Source organism: Tamandua tetradactyla, chromosome 13, assembly GCF_023851605.1.
Source record: "Tamandua tetradactyla isolate mTamTet1 chromosome 13, mTamTet1.pri, whole genome shotgun sequence".
NCBI classification, from domain to species: domain Eukaryota; kingdom Metazoa; phylum Chordata; class Mammalia; order Pilosa; family Myrmecophagidae; genus Tamandua; species Tamandua tetradactyla.
Window position 1 is genome coordinate 65,118,878 of NC_135339.1, and position 16,018 is coordinate 65,134,895.

General features: G+C 36.1%; 1 protein-coding gene across 5 annotated transcripts in view; it reads right to left on the reverse strand.

Moving 5' to 3' along the window:
• Positions 1–16,018, reverse strand: part of NT5C2 (5'-nucleotidase, cytosolic II) — a 129,154-nt gene that overhangs the window by 94,895 nt on the left and 18,241 nt on the right. For all 5 annotated transcript variants that reach the window (XM_077125894.1, XM_077125898.1, XM_077125896.1 and 2 more), the window contains one exon: positions 14,257–14,381. In XM_077125894.1, the coding sequence (XP_076982009.1) occupies positions 14,257–14,357 (101 nt within the window). In that variant the 5' untranslated portion in view covers positions 14,358–14,381. The remainder of the gene's footprint in view (positions 1–14,256; positions 14,382–16,018) is intronic.

Here is a 16,018-nt window from a genome sequence, read left to right on the forward strand (position 1 = left end):
AATAGATTCAGGACTGTAATTCAAGTCTCCTCATTCTCAGACTAAAGCCATTACACATCTCAAAAGCTGTCTCTCAGCATCAAACATTTCTCAAGACTTCGCTTTCCAGAAGAGGAATTTGAATCAAATTTCCCACTGAAGACAGTGAAGAAAGTGAAACAATATATTTTTAACTTTTTTCCTAAAATCAGAAAAGAGATAATAAAGGAATAACCAAACCAAGGTCCCAAAAAAAAAGATAAAAATCCAGAGATAAGACCTGAATTCATGACCATTTTCTGATGCAGAGAAGGCTAAACAGCACTTTTGACAGCTTGAAAGGTAGGGAAACAAAAGTTGAAGTACAGGGCCTGCCAATAGTTGGACAAGGTAACCACCCTGTGGTGTGAGTTGAGAACCAGAAGAGTCATGCGAGGATAAGAGTGAAACAGATAAACTAGGTTTCACTTGCACTGCAGTCCTGATTTGAGTCATCTAGGTTGCGCCCAGAAAAACATCAAATCCTTGCACTGGATTAAGATAATCCCATCTGGGGTCACCTTAATGGCTGGCGCCCCCAGGTGCTGACAGAGTCAAATAAAAATCCTCTTTGAAGAAAGACATCATCATCCCAGGCCCCAAATTATTTTTTTAAAACTTTTTATTTTGAAATACTTTCAAACTTACAGGAGAGTTACAAAAAATAGTACAAACCCTGGGCAGGCAGCAGTGGCTTAATGGCAGAGTTCTCACCTGCCATGCTGGAGACCTGGGTTTGATTCCCAGAGGCTGCCCATGCCAAAAAATAAAAAATAAAATAATACAAGCCCCATATAGAAGACTACAACACATCCAACCCCACCAAATACAGAGATGTACTAATTCTAACATTTTACTAACCTGCTGTACTATTCTACTCTCTCTCCAACTTTCTATCAATTCAGCTATCATTCCATCTATCTGTGTATCTATCTTTTTATCAGTCTATTTTCTCAACACTTCAGTTGACACTGTATACATCATGCTCCTTGAACCCTTAATACTGCCATGTTCATTTCCTAAGAATAAGGATAATTACGTACCCACAATAATGCAGTAATAAAGTTCAAGAAATTTAATATTAATATAAGCCTAGTCTATATTCCATTTTTTTCATATGGCCCCAAATGTCCTTTTGAGCTATCTCTTCTCCCTTGTTAGAGCCCATATAAGATCATGTATTGCCTTTAATTATTACTGTCTTCAGTTGCTCTTTTTAATTGTGAGAATATATATACAACATAAACTTTCCATTTCAACCACTCCCAAGGATACCATTTGTGATGGTTTGAAAAGGTTCATTTACCCTAGAAAAGCCATGTTTTAATCCTAATCAACCTTGTGGGAGTAATGGCTTCTTCTAATCCCTATACTGTATGTTGGAAACTTTAATTAAGATTATCTCTACGGAGATGTGACTCAATCAAGTATGGGTATTAAACACATCTCCACCCAGTCCAGGTGGGTCTTGACTGGTTTTACTGGAATCCTTTAAAAGAAGAAGCACTTTGGAAAAACCTAGATAACAAGAGAGAAAGCCATGAGATTCTGAGAGAGCAGAGAACGCCACAGAACCACAAAGCAGAGTCCAACAGCCAGCAACTTTTGGAGATGAGGAAGGAAAATGCCTCCCAGGGAGATTCATGAAACACGAGACCTGGAGAGAGAAAGCCAGTAGATGCTGCCATGTTCACCATGTGCCCTTCCAACTGAGAGAGTAACACTAAATGTCATCAGCCTTCTTGAACCAAGGTATCTTTCCCTGGATCCCTTAGATTAGACATTTCTATAGACTTGTTTTAATCTGGACAATTTCACAGCCTTAGAACTGTAAACTGGCAACTTATTTAAATTCCCCTTTTTAAAAGCCATTCCATTTCTCGTAAATTGCATTCCAGCAGCTAGCAAACTAGAACACCAGTCAATGAGATTAATCACATTCACAATGTTGCGGTACCCTAACCAATTTCCATTACTGAATTTTCCCATCTTTCCCAACGGAAACCCTACGTTCATTTTTACTAAATCCTATTCCCCCGATCCTGCTTCTGTCAACCTGTATTGAACTTTCATATTGTCTGACATTTTCTTTGAAGTTACCAGGGGACTTAAGTTGAACATTCTAAATCTAAAACGATCTCATTTTCTTTAATACCAACTTAACATCAATAGTATACACAAACTATGTTCCTATACTCCACTGTTTCCTCATCTTTATGTAATTCTTGTCACAAATTACATGTTTATACATCCTGAGTCCAAAAAGATTGAATTCTCATTATGTGTTATGAATTTCTCTGTATTTCTTCATGTGGCATTGATCTACTGTTTTATTATTCTTTCCTTACAACCTGCAGAACTCTCTCAAGCATTTCTTTTAGGGCTGATCTAGTGGTGACAAACTCCCTCAGCTTTTGCTTATCTGGGAATGTCTTACACTCTCCCTCATTCTTGGATGACAGTTTTGCCAGATACAGAATTCATGGCCATTTTTCTTTTCAGCATTTTAAATATGTCACTCCACTGCCTTCCTACCTCCATGGTTTCTGATGAAAAATCAGCACATATTCTTATTGAGTTCACCTGTACGTAACATGTTGCTTCTCTCTTGTGGCTTTCAGAAGTCTATCTTGCCATTCAACAATTTGATTATAATAAGCCACAGCATGAGTCTATTTGTGCTTATCCTGTTTGGAGTTCAGTGAGTGTCTTTGATGTGTATATTAACGTTTTTCATTAAATTTAGGAAGTTGTCAGGCATTGTTTCTTTGAATAATCTGCCTCTTTCTCTACTTTTCATCCTTCTGGAACTCTCACTATGAATATTTTGGTACACTTGGTGATGACCCACATGTACCTCAGGTTCTGCTGACTCTTCTTCATTCTTTCTTCCTTCTACTCCTCAGACTTCATTATTTCACTTGCCTTATCAGCAAGTTTTCTGACTCTTTCTGCCAGCTCCAATTTGCTGTTGAATACTTCAAAGGGAATTTTTAAGTTCTGTTACTGTGGTCTTTAGCTCCTTTTGGCTTCTTTTCATGATGTCCATCTTACTACTGATATTCTCTTTGTGTTCACAAAGACTTGTCCTGTTTTTTTAGTTCTTTGTGTATGATTTCCTTTTGCTCTTTGAGAACCATTTTTTAAAGTCTCTGTCTAGGGGACTCCCAGTAAAATGCACCAGGCCCTTGACTTTGAGGATTGACCTTATGAGGTTTTTTCTGTGTGGGAGAAGCTAAGACTTTCCACAGTGAGTTCTAGGAGGTGTTTCCAGGAAACCTTGTTGTTGCTTAGATGTGGCCTCTCTCTCTAGGCTCAAATCTGCTTGGAAAGTTATTGTCCTCCCCTCTGCATGGGTCAGGGTGAAGGTCTCCTGGCATACCTACCAGGGATGAGTCTGGTCCTAGCACCGTGGGATTAACAACACCTTCTGGCCAAAGGGGTTAAAGGATGTACAATAAAATAAGGCATCAGTGTCCACAAGATCAAATGTACTTGCGAGGCTATTCAGGAGGCTACTCTTACACAAGCTTCAGTCTGATAGTGCTAATAGCCATGGTTTGCTAAACCCTAATCAACATCACTTCTATTGACTCTTAAGGACACCTAAGGCTCAAACTGAGATTCTATAAAACTCTCATGCACTAAGTTGCTTTTCTGCAACCTATAATTCTGGGAGGGTTTCTAGGTCAGATAAATCCTGAAACCCAGAGGGACCAGGCTCTCCAAGATTATCAATTCCTTACATTCCCCTGTTCTTTAGAATCAACACCCCTTCACAATATGGAAAAGTCAGAATGGGTACTGCTCAAAGACCCCTATAGACTGGGAGAAGGATCAAAGGAGGAGGAGGAAATATAACAGAGAAAACAGAATTTAACAAAAGAGTATGACTGCTGAATCACTATATAATATTTTTTCTAGCTTCCAGTGTTTAGGAGCAGCTAGAAGGAAAAATCTGAGATGGTGGAATGGTAGCCCATAACAAACTCTGGGGATCTATTCTGTAAATACCTGTGGAAGTGTGCTTTTAAAATTATTCCTATTTTCTGCAAAAATAGGCCACCAAATATATGATCATCTGATTTTTGACAAGACCCCCAAACTCACTAACCTGGAACAAAATAGTCTTTTTAATTAGACAAAAATGTAGGGAAACATCTTCAAGACCTAGTAATAGGAGATAGCTTCCTAAATTTCACACCCAAAGCACAAGCAACATAAGAAAAAATAGATAAACAGGAACTCCTCAAAATCAAACGCTTCCGCAAAGCAAAGACTTAAAAAGGTGAAGAGGCAGCCAACACAATGGGAGGAAATATTTGGAAATCACACATCAGACAAAGGTTTGATATCCTGTATATGTAAAAAAATCATGCAACTCAACAACAAAAGACAAACAACCCTATTATAAAATTGGCTAAAGATATGAATAGGCATTTTTCTGAAGAGCAAATACAGATGGCTCAAAAGCATGGAAAGATGGTCATTTTCATTAGCTATAAGGGAAAGCAGATCAAGACTACGAGATACCACCTTGTTCCCATAAGAATGGCTACTATTAAACAAACAGGAAACTACAAATGTTGGCAAGGATGTCGAGAAATTGGGACAGTATGCACTGCTGGTAGGAATGTATAATGGTACAGTCACTATGGAAGACAGTTTGGTGGTTCCTCAGGAAACTACTGAGTTGTGCTATGACCCAGCAATAGCACTACTTGATATGTACCCATAAGAGCTGAAAGCAGTGACATACTCATTCGCGAACCAATATTCATAGCAGCATTATTCACAATTGCCAAAAGATGGAAACAATACCAAAGCCCATCAACAGGCAAGTGGATTAAAAAATGTGGTATATACACATGATGGAATATTATGCAGCACTAAGATGTAATGATGTCCTGAAGCACATGACAAGATGGATGAGCCTTGAGGACATAATGCTGAGTGAAATAAGCCAGGCACAAAAGGACAGATACTGTATGACTCCACTTTTATGACCATGGTAAAGGTAAAAATCAGAGGCTTAAAATACAGAATATAGGGGACTTAAAGATATATAGAAGCTAGAAATAGGTGAAGGGTTAGCTAATGAGGCTGAACTCAAATGTAAGGGTATAGATAGACATGAAGCTGGTTCTCTAGTGGGTCTAAAAGTAATATTACCATATTGAAGGTGAACATGATTGAAAAGGGTTGTACAGACCTATGTGTCCCACCGATTAACACCAGAAATATAAGTAAGTTCTTGCGAGAACTAATTTAAAGGTATGATTCATGTACAAACAGTGTTTAAGAACTTACTTGTTTAAGCACTTAAGAACTTAAGTGTTTAAGGGTACGGGGGAAAACTGCTAGTACATACTATGGGCTATGTTTAACAGGAATACATCAGCAGTACCATAGCAACAGCAAGGGTAAATAATGGGGGGAGGGACAAAAAAGGGAGGTATAGATTTCTTATTTGGTGGGGGGGGGGGGTGTTTATTGGTTATCTTTCTCTTAGAAACAATGAAATTATCTAAAATTGAGAGTGTTGATGGACTCTGGACTTTGGGCATTATGCATGAGGCCTTATGAATGCAGGTGGCTGAAGGATGCACTGACGGAGAAGTAGACTGGTGAACAATGGTGTATATATATGATCAAATATTGTGCTGCTACAAAAGGGAACGAAGTTGTGAGGCATTCAACAATGTGAATGAATCTGTGGGACATTTGGTGAGGCAAAATAAGCCAGAGACAAAAGAACAATTATTGTATGGTCGCCTTTAGAAAATGCTTATAAGAAAACAGGGGACTACTGTAAGCTCTTATAGCAGACACATTTAGTCTGGAGTGGTAAATTACTATTTCTGGATTTTGAGAGGCTATTTATATATCCACAACCTAGTATACAGAGATAAAAACAAAGCCAATCAGGTCGGGATTAAGGTAATTCAGAACACAGGGGCAAATAAGACACTGTTTATATTTTAGAACTGCACCTACTCTTTGAGACCAAAGGAAGAAAGGTTTATTTTGTCCGGAACCTAAATTTTCGGTAGCATATAATCTAACTCAACTTGTCTGGATAGCTCATTTGAACAATCCAAACACAGGGAGCCCAGAATAAGAATGAGGGCCTTTAATCCTGTATAGTTTAATGTAATGCCTGGATACATCCTAGAATATATTAAGCAGATAATCAAAAAAGGATTGGCAAGGTCCCTTGAGGGATGGGAGAAAAAATATGGAACTATTAAATTTTACCACTGGGGAAATATCTGATACTGTGATACTGTGGCAAACATTAGGGGTACCCAAATCAATAGGCTAAGTCCTTGATCTTGAGACTTACTCTTGTGAAGCTTATGCGTGTAGCAGAGAACCTTAATCTACCTATAGGTACGCCTAAGAGTTACTTCTGGAGGATCTGCTTTGTTGCTCAGATATGGCCTCTCTCCCTCTAAGCCCCTACATGGGACATGACATTCAAGAGTGAAGCCTCCCTGGTAGCGTGGGAGATGACTCTCAGGGATGAGTACGGCCCTAGCACTATGGGATCAACAATTCTAACCTAACCAAAAAGAGGGAAAGAAGTGTAAACAATAAAGCATCAATGGCTGAGAGAGTTCAAATAGAGTCGAGAGGCTACTCTGGATGTTACTCTTACACAAGCTTCAGTTAGACATTGCTACCTATCATAATTTGCCAAACCCCAACCAAATCCATTCCCACTGATCCTAAATAACACCTACAGCAATATATAAGATTCTACAAAGGTTCCATGCACTAGGGTCAATTTCCAGAAACCTACAACCTCCAGATAGATGCCTGAACCAGATAAGTCCTGAAACCTAGAGGGCTCAGCCTCTCTAGAATATCAGCTAGTTCCATCTCCCTATTCCATATTACTGACAGCCCCTTCCAATATGAAAAAGTTAGAATGGGCATGGCCCAAATATCCCCTATAGAGTGGGAGAAAAATCAAAGGTGATGGTGGAGTTATACAGAGAAGGTAGGGTTTTACAAATGAGTATGACTTCTGAATCACTATATTGGTATTTCTTTTATTTATTTATCTTAGAGCAAAGCTATAAGTAAAAACCTAAAATTGTGGAACTGTAACCCATACCAAACTCTGAAATCTGTTCTACAACTAATTACGGTGCTGTGCTTTAAAATTTATTGTTTTGTATATATGTTATTTTTCACAAAAAAGAAAAAAAAGTGGATTGTGATGATAAAAAGATATTTATTCCTTCTAGCCTCCTATGTTCTGGAGCAGCTAGAAGAAAAAATCTGAGATGGTGGTATGGCAGCCCATGACAAACTCTGGGATCTGCCTGTTACTACTTGTTGAAGAGTGTTTTGAAAACTAGTGCTTTTTTCTTTCTTTAATTTGTATATACGTTATTATACAATTAAAAAAGTGAAGAAAAAACCCACTCAAACAGTACAACACAAAGAGTGAACCCTAATGTAAACTATGGGCTACAGTCAATAATATAATTATAATTATTCATCAGTTGTAAGAAAAGTATCACACTAATGCAAAATGTTATTAATAGGGGAAACTGGGCCGGGGGGGCGACAGTGGGAAATATCAAAACTGTACTTTCTACCTGATCTTTCTATAAACCTTCAATTGCTCTAATAAAATAAAATCTTAAAATGCAAAAAAAACTTGTTGCTATTTTCTTTGTTTGTTTTGAATATACGTTATATTTTATAATAAAAGTCTTTGTCTAGTGTGTCCCAGGTCTGGTCCTCCTTGTTGATAACTTCTAATGCTTTAATTTTTGCCTTTGCCAGAGCCTTCACTTTCCGTTTCTTTGTACGTTTTGTAACTTTCTGTTGCAACGTGAACATACTGATACTTCAACATACCACAGGAAATTTTAGACTCCATGCAACAGTTTCTTAAGCTTGAGCCCAGCTACTGTTATGACAGATCTTTTCTTGCATGCCAGAGCTAAAAAGAATGAGGAATAAAAGAAAATACCTTTTCCAATCTTTGTAGATTGACTTGTGTGAGGCTCCACTTCAGAGCTCATCCATACAGAGTTTAGAGATTAGCTCTAGACTGAAGCATATAGGCTTCCCTAATCGTTTCTGCACATGTGTCTGCCTGGGTATGAAAGTGTGATCCAAGGAATTCCCGTTTACATGGATACGCATGTCCAATGTTCCCTAGAAAAAGTTTCCTCACAATCACAGGCACTGCACTAAATGTCCTACAGCCAGCAATCCCTTGTCCAGGTAGTATAACTTGATGAGTCTTCAGCAATATTGTGTAAGAGAATGCCATCAGCCACCTTCTAGCCACTGGTAAGTTCTAGTACAGTGAGTCCAATATCAGACATACTGACCAGACATACATGTCCCAGTACATGCATGAGGGTTCCTCTGCTCCCTTTGGAACTAGGACCTGGGAGCAAAGGCCAGCTCCACAACAAGGAAGGAGACAGCACTGTTTTAAGCAGTAGTTATCTTGATCTGGCTCTTGCCCTGAGTGGTGGTGATGTTGTTGTGTAACCCAGAAAAGGCCATGTTCTTTTAATCCATTCCTGTGGGTGTAGACCTGGTATGGATGGGACATTTTGGTTAGGTTATTTCAATTGAGATGTGACCCAGATCATTCAAGGTGGGTCTAAATGCCTTTACTGGAGTCTTTTATAAGAAGATAAAGGACACTGAAAAAGCAGAGAGGGCTCAAAGAAATACCCAGAGAAGTTTGAAGAAAGCAAAGAGGAGAAACTCCCAGAGGAACTGAGAGAGCCACTGAAGCCAGAAGCAGAAAGCAATAAAACCCGGGAGAGAAGGACAGTAGATACCAGCCATATGCCTTCCCCCATGTGACAGACATATCCCAGATGCCAGCAGCCTTTCTTCAGAGAAGGTATTCTTCTGTTCATGCTTTAATTTGGAGATTTTCATGGTCTCAGAATTGTGACCTTTATAAGCTAATAAAATCCCATTGTTAAAAGCCAATCCACAGAGTGATACCTTGATAAATCCCAGAAGGATTTGTGAATAAAAACCTATTTGCAAAGTTCCCTTGAGGGACTGGTGAGAAAAGGCGAAAATTCAACTTTCCCAAGTGGAGAATTCTTGATATTCTCACAAGCACGGGGGACAACCAAAGCAATAGGCTGAGCCCCTAATCTTGGGGTTTGTTCATATGAACTTAACCCTGCAAAGGACAGGCTAAGCCTATTTAAAATTAGGCCAAGTCACCCCCAGAGAACCTCTTTTGTTGTTCAGATGTGGCCTCTCTCTCTCAGCCAACATGACAAGCAAAATCACTGCCCTCCCCCTCTCTATGTGGGACATGACTCCGAGAGGAGTGGACCTTCCTGGCAATGTGGGACAGAAATCCTAGAATGAGGTGGGAAGCTGCACCATGGGATTGAGTAAACCTTTCGACCAAAAGGGGGAAGACAGAAATGAGACAAAAAAAAAGTGTCAATGGCTGAGTGATTCCAAATAGAATCGAGAGATTATCGTGGAGGTTATTCTTATGCATTAAATAGATATCACCTTTTCAGTTAAGGTATAACAGAGAGGCTGGGGGGAACTGACTGAAAATGTAGAGCTGTGTTCTACTAGCCATGTTTCTTGAAGATGATTGTATGATATAGCTTTCACAATGTGACTGTGATTGTGAAAACCTTGTGTCTGATGTTCCTTTTATCTACCTTGTCGACAGATGAGTAGAACATATGGAATAAAAATAAATAATAGGGAGAACAAATGTTAAAATAAATTTAGTTTGAAATGCTAGTGATCAATGAAAGGGAGGGGTAAGGTGTATGGTATGTATAATTTTTTTTTGTGTTGTCTTTTTATTTCTTTTTTTGAATTGATGCAAATGTTCTAAGAAATGATCATGATGATGAATATGCAACTATGTGATAATATTGTGAAATACTGATTATATATGTAGAATGGAATGAGCATATGTTAAGAATGTGTTTCTTTCTTGTAATATTTTTTTTAATTAATAAAAAAAGAAAAAAAATCCTATGGGAAGAAAAAAGAGCAGGAAAGAGAGATCAGAAGTACAGGGGGCAGGTGTGTGCAATTTTAAATACAGTGGTCAAATAGGACTCATTGAAACAGTGGCATCTTTGCGAAGACTTGAAGGAGGTGAAGGTTTAAGCCTGAACACACAGCGGTGAGGTCAACAAAGCAATAAACCCCACTGAGTGCAGAAACTACTTCCAAACTGCTTATTTGGCTTCACTCTTAAATATGATAACATAGCTAAGGATCTCCAGGCAACTGAGAAAAATATATAAGCTGTGTCTCTTAAAAACATAATTAAAACAAGTAAGCAAAAAAAAAAAAAAGGAAAGAGGCAGTGAAAGAAGCACAAGAAACATAAAAAGTATAATATAATTACTATTCTCAGTGACATATACTGCATCCATGAAATGAGAAAAGAATACTATTTTTTAAAAATACCTAGGAAAATTAGACAAAATAAAGTAATTGTGGCTGAGAGATTTCAAATAGAGTTGAGATGTTATCCTAGATGTTATTCTTATGTATTATATAAATAACCCCTTTTTAGTTTAAGGTATATTAGAGAGGCTAGAGGGAAGTGCTGAAACTGTAGAGCTGTGTTCCAGTAGCCATGTTTCTTTAAGATGATTGTATAATGATATAGCTTTCTCAATGTGACTGTGTGGTTGTGAAAACCTTATTCTGATGCTCCTTTTACCTACGGTATGGACAGATGAGTAAAACATATGGATTAAAAATAAATAAATAATAGGGGGAACAAATGTTAAAATAAATTGGGTAGAGGGAAATACTAGTGTCAATGAGTGTGAGGGGTAAGGGGTATGGTATATATGAATTTTTTCTTTTTTCTTTTTATTTCTTTTTCTGGAGTGATGTAAATGTTGAGAAATGATCATGGTGATGAATATACAACTATGTGATGATACTGTGAGCCACTGATTGCACACCAAGTGTGGAATATTCATACATTAAGTATATCCGTGTTGTATGTTGACTGGTTTTATTAATAAAAATTTAAAATACCAAAAAAACCCCCAAAAACCCATAGAACTGTACAACACAGAGTGAATCCTAATGTAAACGATATACTATAGTTAGTAATATAATAATATTGGTTTTATCAATTGGAATAAACAGACCACTCCAAAGCAAAATTTTAATAATGAGGAGAACTGTGTGGGTGTGGGCAGGCATATGAGAACTCGGTTCTCTCGGCATCATTTTTCTATAAACCCTACAAATGCTTTAATAATTTTTAAAGGCTATGGAAATTTTAAAATTTATCCATTAGAATATTTGAACCTGTACTAAAGCAACAGGTTATTCAGCTTGATTGATAATAACTACAAAGCTTACTGACTCCCAGGTGCTTTTCACAAATGATTAAAAAAGAAGTTAAAATTTATCAATCTGGCCATATCTGTTACAACCTGATTCCTGCTTTTAAGTTGAGGTTAAAAAAAAAAAATCATCATGAACATTTCTAATTCTATTATTTGCCAAACCATAGATACTACAAACTAATTTTGTATGTATAGACAAATTCCTTTTTACTCCTTAAAACATATAATAAATTTACTTTGATTTGAGAAGAATCTATTATTTTAATAGGTTTAAACTAATGACTAGTATGACCTTGAAGGGCTAAATTTCTATTGTAAAGTAATTTTAGATAAATATACAAAGAACTTCAAAGACAAAGTAATTGAAATGCTTTTAAAACAAGGCAAAAAACTGTCCACCAAAAATTCACATGACCAATTACTTATCATATTTCAGTTCAACATGATAAAAAAAACATGAATTCATAAGCTATCCTTGTAAAGAAAAAGGCAAATCACTGTCTTACAGAAATTCTAGCTGTACTGTCATCAGCAGAACTTTAAAACAGTAAAATCAAATAAATACCTGACTTCAGCATCCTGGGTACAGTCAATGTGGAGAGCAGATGAAAAGTCTAATTGTTCCATTCTTGGATATGGTAAGTATATATTTTAATCTATGTTGATCACTATCAGATTCTAAGTGTTAAAAAAGAAACTATTTAAGGGGTAATTCCCTTATCTGCCTCCCTCAAGCTACTATGACATTTGAGCAACTCAGCCTATTTCCTGACCATTTAGTAAAACATATTCCAATGAAGGGGTTTGGCGGATGATTATTCTCAACCCAGAAAACTCAACAACCCTAACAAGGAAATGGAGAATGAACAACAGTCATACATTCTGACAGCCAATTTCTTCATAATGACACATGGCCTTCATTTCCATATTGAAATTTAGAAAACTAATATTAAGCAAGAAGAAATAAGCTCTTAGATGTTTACTGACAAGAATATTTAGTTTCTCTTAAAAGGGAATTCTGAACTATCACATACAATATACAGTTCATAATAAATGATCATTAGAGGCTACCTGATTTAACCAATAATCAATTACCAACCTAAACAAATGTCTTTAATAAAAATCAAGGGAAAGAGCCATTGATTATACACCACATATAGAAAGTATGTGTGTGAAAATTTCACAATTAAAAAAGAAAAAAAAATCCCAGGAAAAATACTCTGCAAACTGATTTAAATAGAAAACCAAAATGAATTTCTTCTAAATCATTTCTACATAAAACTTAAAACAAACAAAATAAAATATCTACAAGAATCCAAAAACCCAATTTTCTATCATAAAAATATGTTTTATAAAATAACCTAAAAATTCAAACATAAAAAATATATTTTTTTTATGGTTTCAAGTTTGCATCCTGCTATGCAAAGAATGCAAGGAGCAGCGACTTTCAAAATCTTCCAGGAAATAACATTCCACATGACTAAGAAAAGTATTCAGGCTATAATGGAGGAAATACAATTAGCTCACGATGATTACTAGATGATCTCTCTTCATTGCATAATTTTAGCCCTTGTTTTTGCCTGGCCAAAATGTTTTATCTCAACGAAATGTATACTTTATAGCACAAAGACTAAGCAAATAATTGAAAAGAAAAATATACTGAAAAGCATATAATACCCCTATAATATAATCTCATCCAAATGCATAAGTTATGCATTTTATTGATTTAGATATATATAAATACTCAGTTTTATACTTTAGCTCCTGTGCTACAGCTAGCACGTCTGATACATGGTAGTGGATCTTAGCATCAACTGACTCATTCTGAGTTCTTCATACCTTGATGAGAACCTGAAATGTTTTCTCTTCGTCGGGATTTAAGGAGTAACAACAGCCCAAGCATCTAAAAATGCCACAAAGTGACCTACCATCAAGACGTATCACTGATCTGCTTTATAAACCAACTACTGATACCATAATTAACTTTCTAAACCCTCAACATGAAGTAACTATTTTCTTCAAAGTAGTAATACTATTGAAATACTTAAATGCTACCTAATTCTAACGTAGTTTCCGTATACAAAGAATGAAATCAGAAATATTTTGTCTGCTTGAAAAAAATTAATATATACATTACATTAACTATCTTTAAGCTTTTCAAGGTAATTATTTTCTCTTTCCTTTAGCCCAGAAGCAGATAAGTAATTATGAGTTGTAGGCATCCTGGAGTTTTCATGCAACTTTTTAGCACTGCCAATATATTAACATCTTTACTTATTCCTGTCTTTCTGGAGTGGGAGGCAGAGATGGTTCTAGTAAGGCCTAGATCTTTCTAACCTACAAATTCAATGAAAGTGTAAATTTCCAATTTCTGCCTAAAAATAAATGATTCTTAAACACAGTACTCACTTCCAAGCATCTTAGCTACTGAAGATTTAGGTAGAAACAGGTATTTAACTGAATCTATAAAAAGTGGGATGCAAACAAAAACATTTACATTTAAATTTTTAAAGGAAAGATAATACAGAAAGCTTCGTTAATAATCAGAGTTACATTCAATCCAACACACGGAAGCCAATGGACACAATTTTAAAAATCTGCTTAGTGGTAAATGTAATTTAAGAATTTCACTCTTATTGTCTGAGCTATAATTTTTGAGCAGCTGAACAGTCTCTGCTCTTGAGGGCTTTATTAGTAGATACATAAGCAGCAGTATGGTGTACTAGTAGGCAAAAGTCTGGCTTTTTGACTGAAATTGAACCACAAACTAGCTTGATCTAGAGTAAATTACTTCGCTTCCATCATCTATAAAATGAAAATAACAAGTTCCCACTTCATTGAGTTGTCCTGAGGATTAAATAGCCAAAATATTTACCGATGATAAGCTTCTCGACGATACTTTTTCAGGGCATGCTTATCCATATTAGCAGGCATATCTGCTGCATTCTGTAACCGATCACTCCAGGAGGTTGTCATTTTATTTTAAACGTATGATGAATTCTAGAAAAGAAAAGAAGTAATTGAGTTAGCTTACTATTGGTTAACTGTACACTGATACCCGATTTTTTAAAACACTAGAAAGACTTGGTCAAGAAAATGAAGAAAACATCTACAGAATAGGAAAAAATATCTTGAACAAGCAAGTGAAAAAACAACCCACAGAATGGGAGAAAATATTTGGAAACTATATATCTAATAAGGTTTTTCGTTGCAGTTGTTAACTTTCTTAACATTTTTTATTGTTAAGTATAACATTTATATACAAATAAAAGAAAGAAAAAGCAATAATTTTCAAAGTATACTTCAAAAAGTAGTTACAGAACAGATTTCAGCATTTGTTATGGGTTACCATTCCACTGTTTCAGATTTTTCCTTCTAGATGCTCCAAAACACTGGAAACTAGAAGAAATTTTTTTTCTTTTTTTTTGTGAAAAATAATATATATTAAAAAAAGCAATAAATTTCAAAGCACATCACACCAATTAGTTGTAGAACAGATTTCAGAGTTTGGTTACAATTCCACAATTTCAGGTTTTTACTTCTAGCTGCTCTAAGATACTGGAGACTAAAAGAAATATCAATATAATGACTCAGAAGTCATACTCATTTGTAAAACTCTACCTTCTCTGTATAACTCCACCAACACCTTTGATATTTCTCTCACTCTTTAGTGGGTATTTGGGCTATGCCCATTCTAACTTTTTCATGTCAGAAGGGGCTGTATATGATATGAGATGGGGGATGGAACTAGTTGATGTTCTGGAGAGGCTGGCCTTCTGCCTTTTCAGAGCTTATCTGGTCCAGGGACTCATCTAGAGGTTGTAGGTTTCTGGAAAGTTACCCCTAGTATATGCAACCTTTGTAGAATCTTTTACATTAACTTGTTATTTTGAAATAATTTCAAAGTTACAGGACAGTTACAAAAATAATACTAACCCCATAAAGAAAACGCCAATAATTTCCGACTCTCCCAGATAACCAGATGCACCAATTCTACATGTTGCCACTTTTGGTAACATTCCTTCCACTTATCTATTTATCATTTTATCTTCTGAACATTTGAGAGCAGGTTGCACACATCATACTCCTTGAACACACAGTGCTTCCATGTACATTTCCTACCAACAACAATATTCACTTTGTAATCACCTAAGTGCAGTTATCAAGATCAAGAAATACAACATTGAAAAAAGCTTACATTCTATATTCCAATTATTTCTTGTATCCCAAAAATGTCCTTTAGAGCCTTTTCTCCTCTATTCTGAGATCTCATCCAGCATCATGACTTATATTGTCATTGTCTCTTTAGTTTATTTTTCATTTTTTTATTTGTGGAACCACATACACAACATAAATCCCCCCATCCCAACCCCTAACCATTAGCAGACTAAAAAAGAAAAATTATGTGATCATCTCAATAGATGTAGAAAAATAAGAAAATCCAACATTCGTTCCTGATAAAAAACTCTTAGAAAACTAGGAATGGAAGATGATAACCTTAGCTTGATAAAGGGCATCTACTAAAAATCTACAGCTATCACCCTACTAAAAGGTAGAGTTCCTTTATCACCATACCCAAATGTTTGCCCCCTAAAATCAGGAGCAAGATATAGATGTGCACTTTCACCACTTGTACT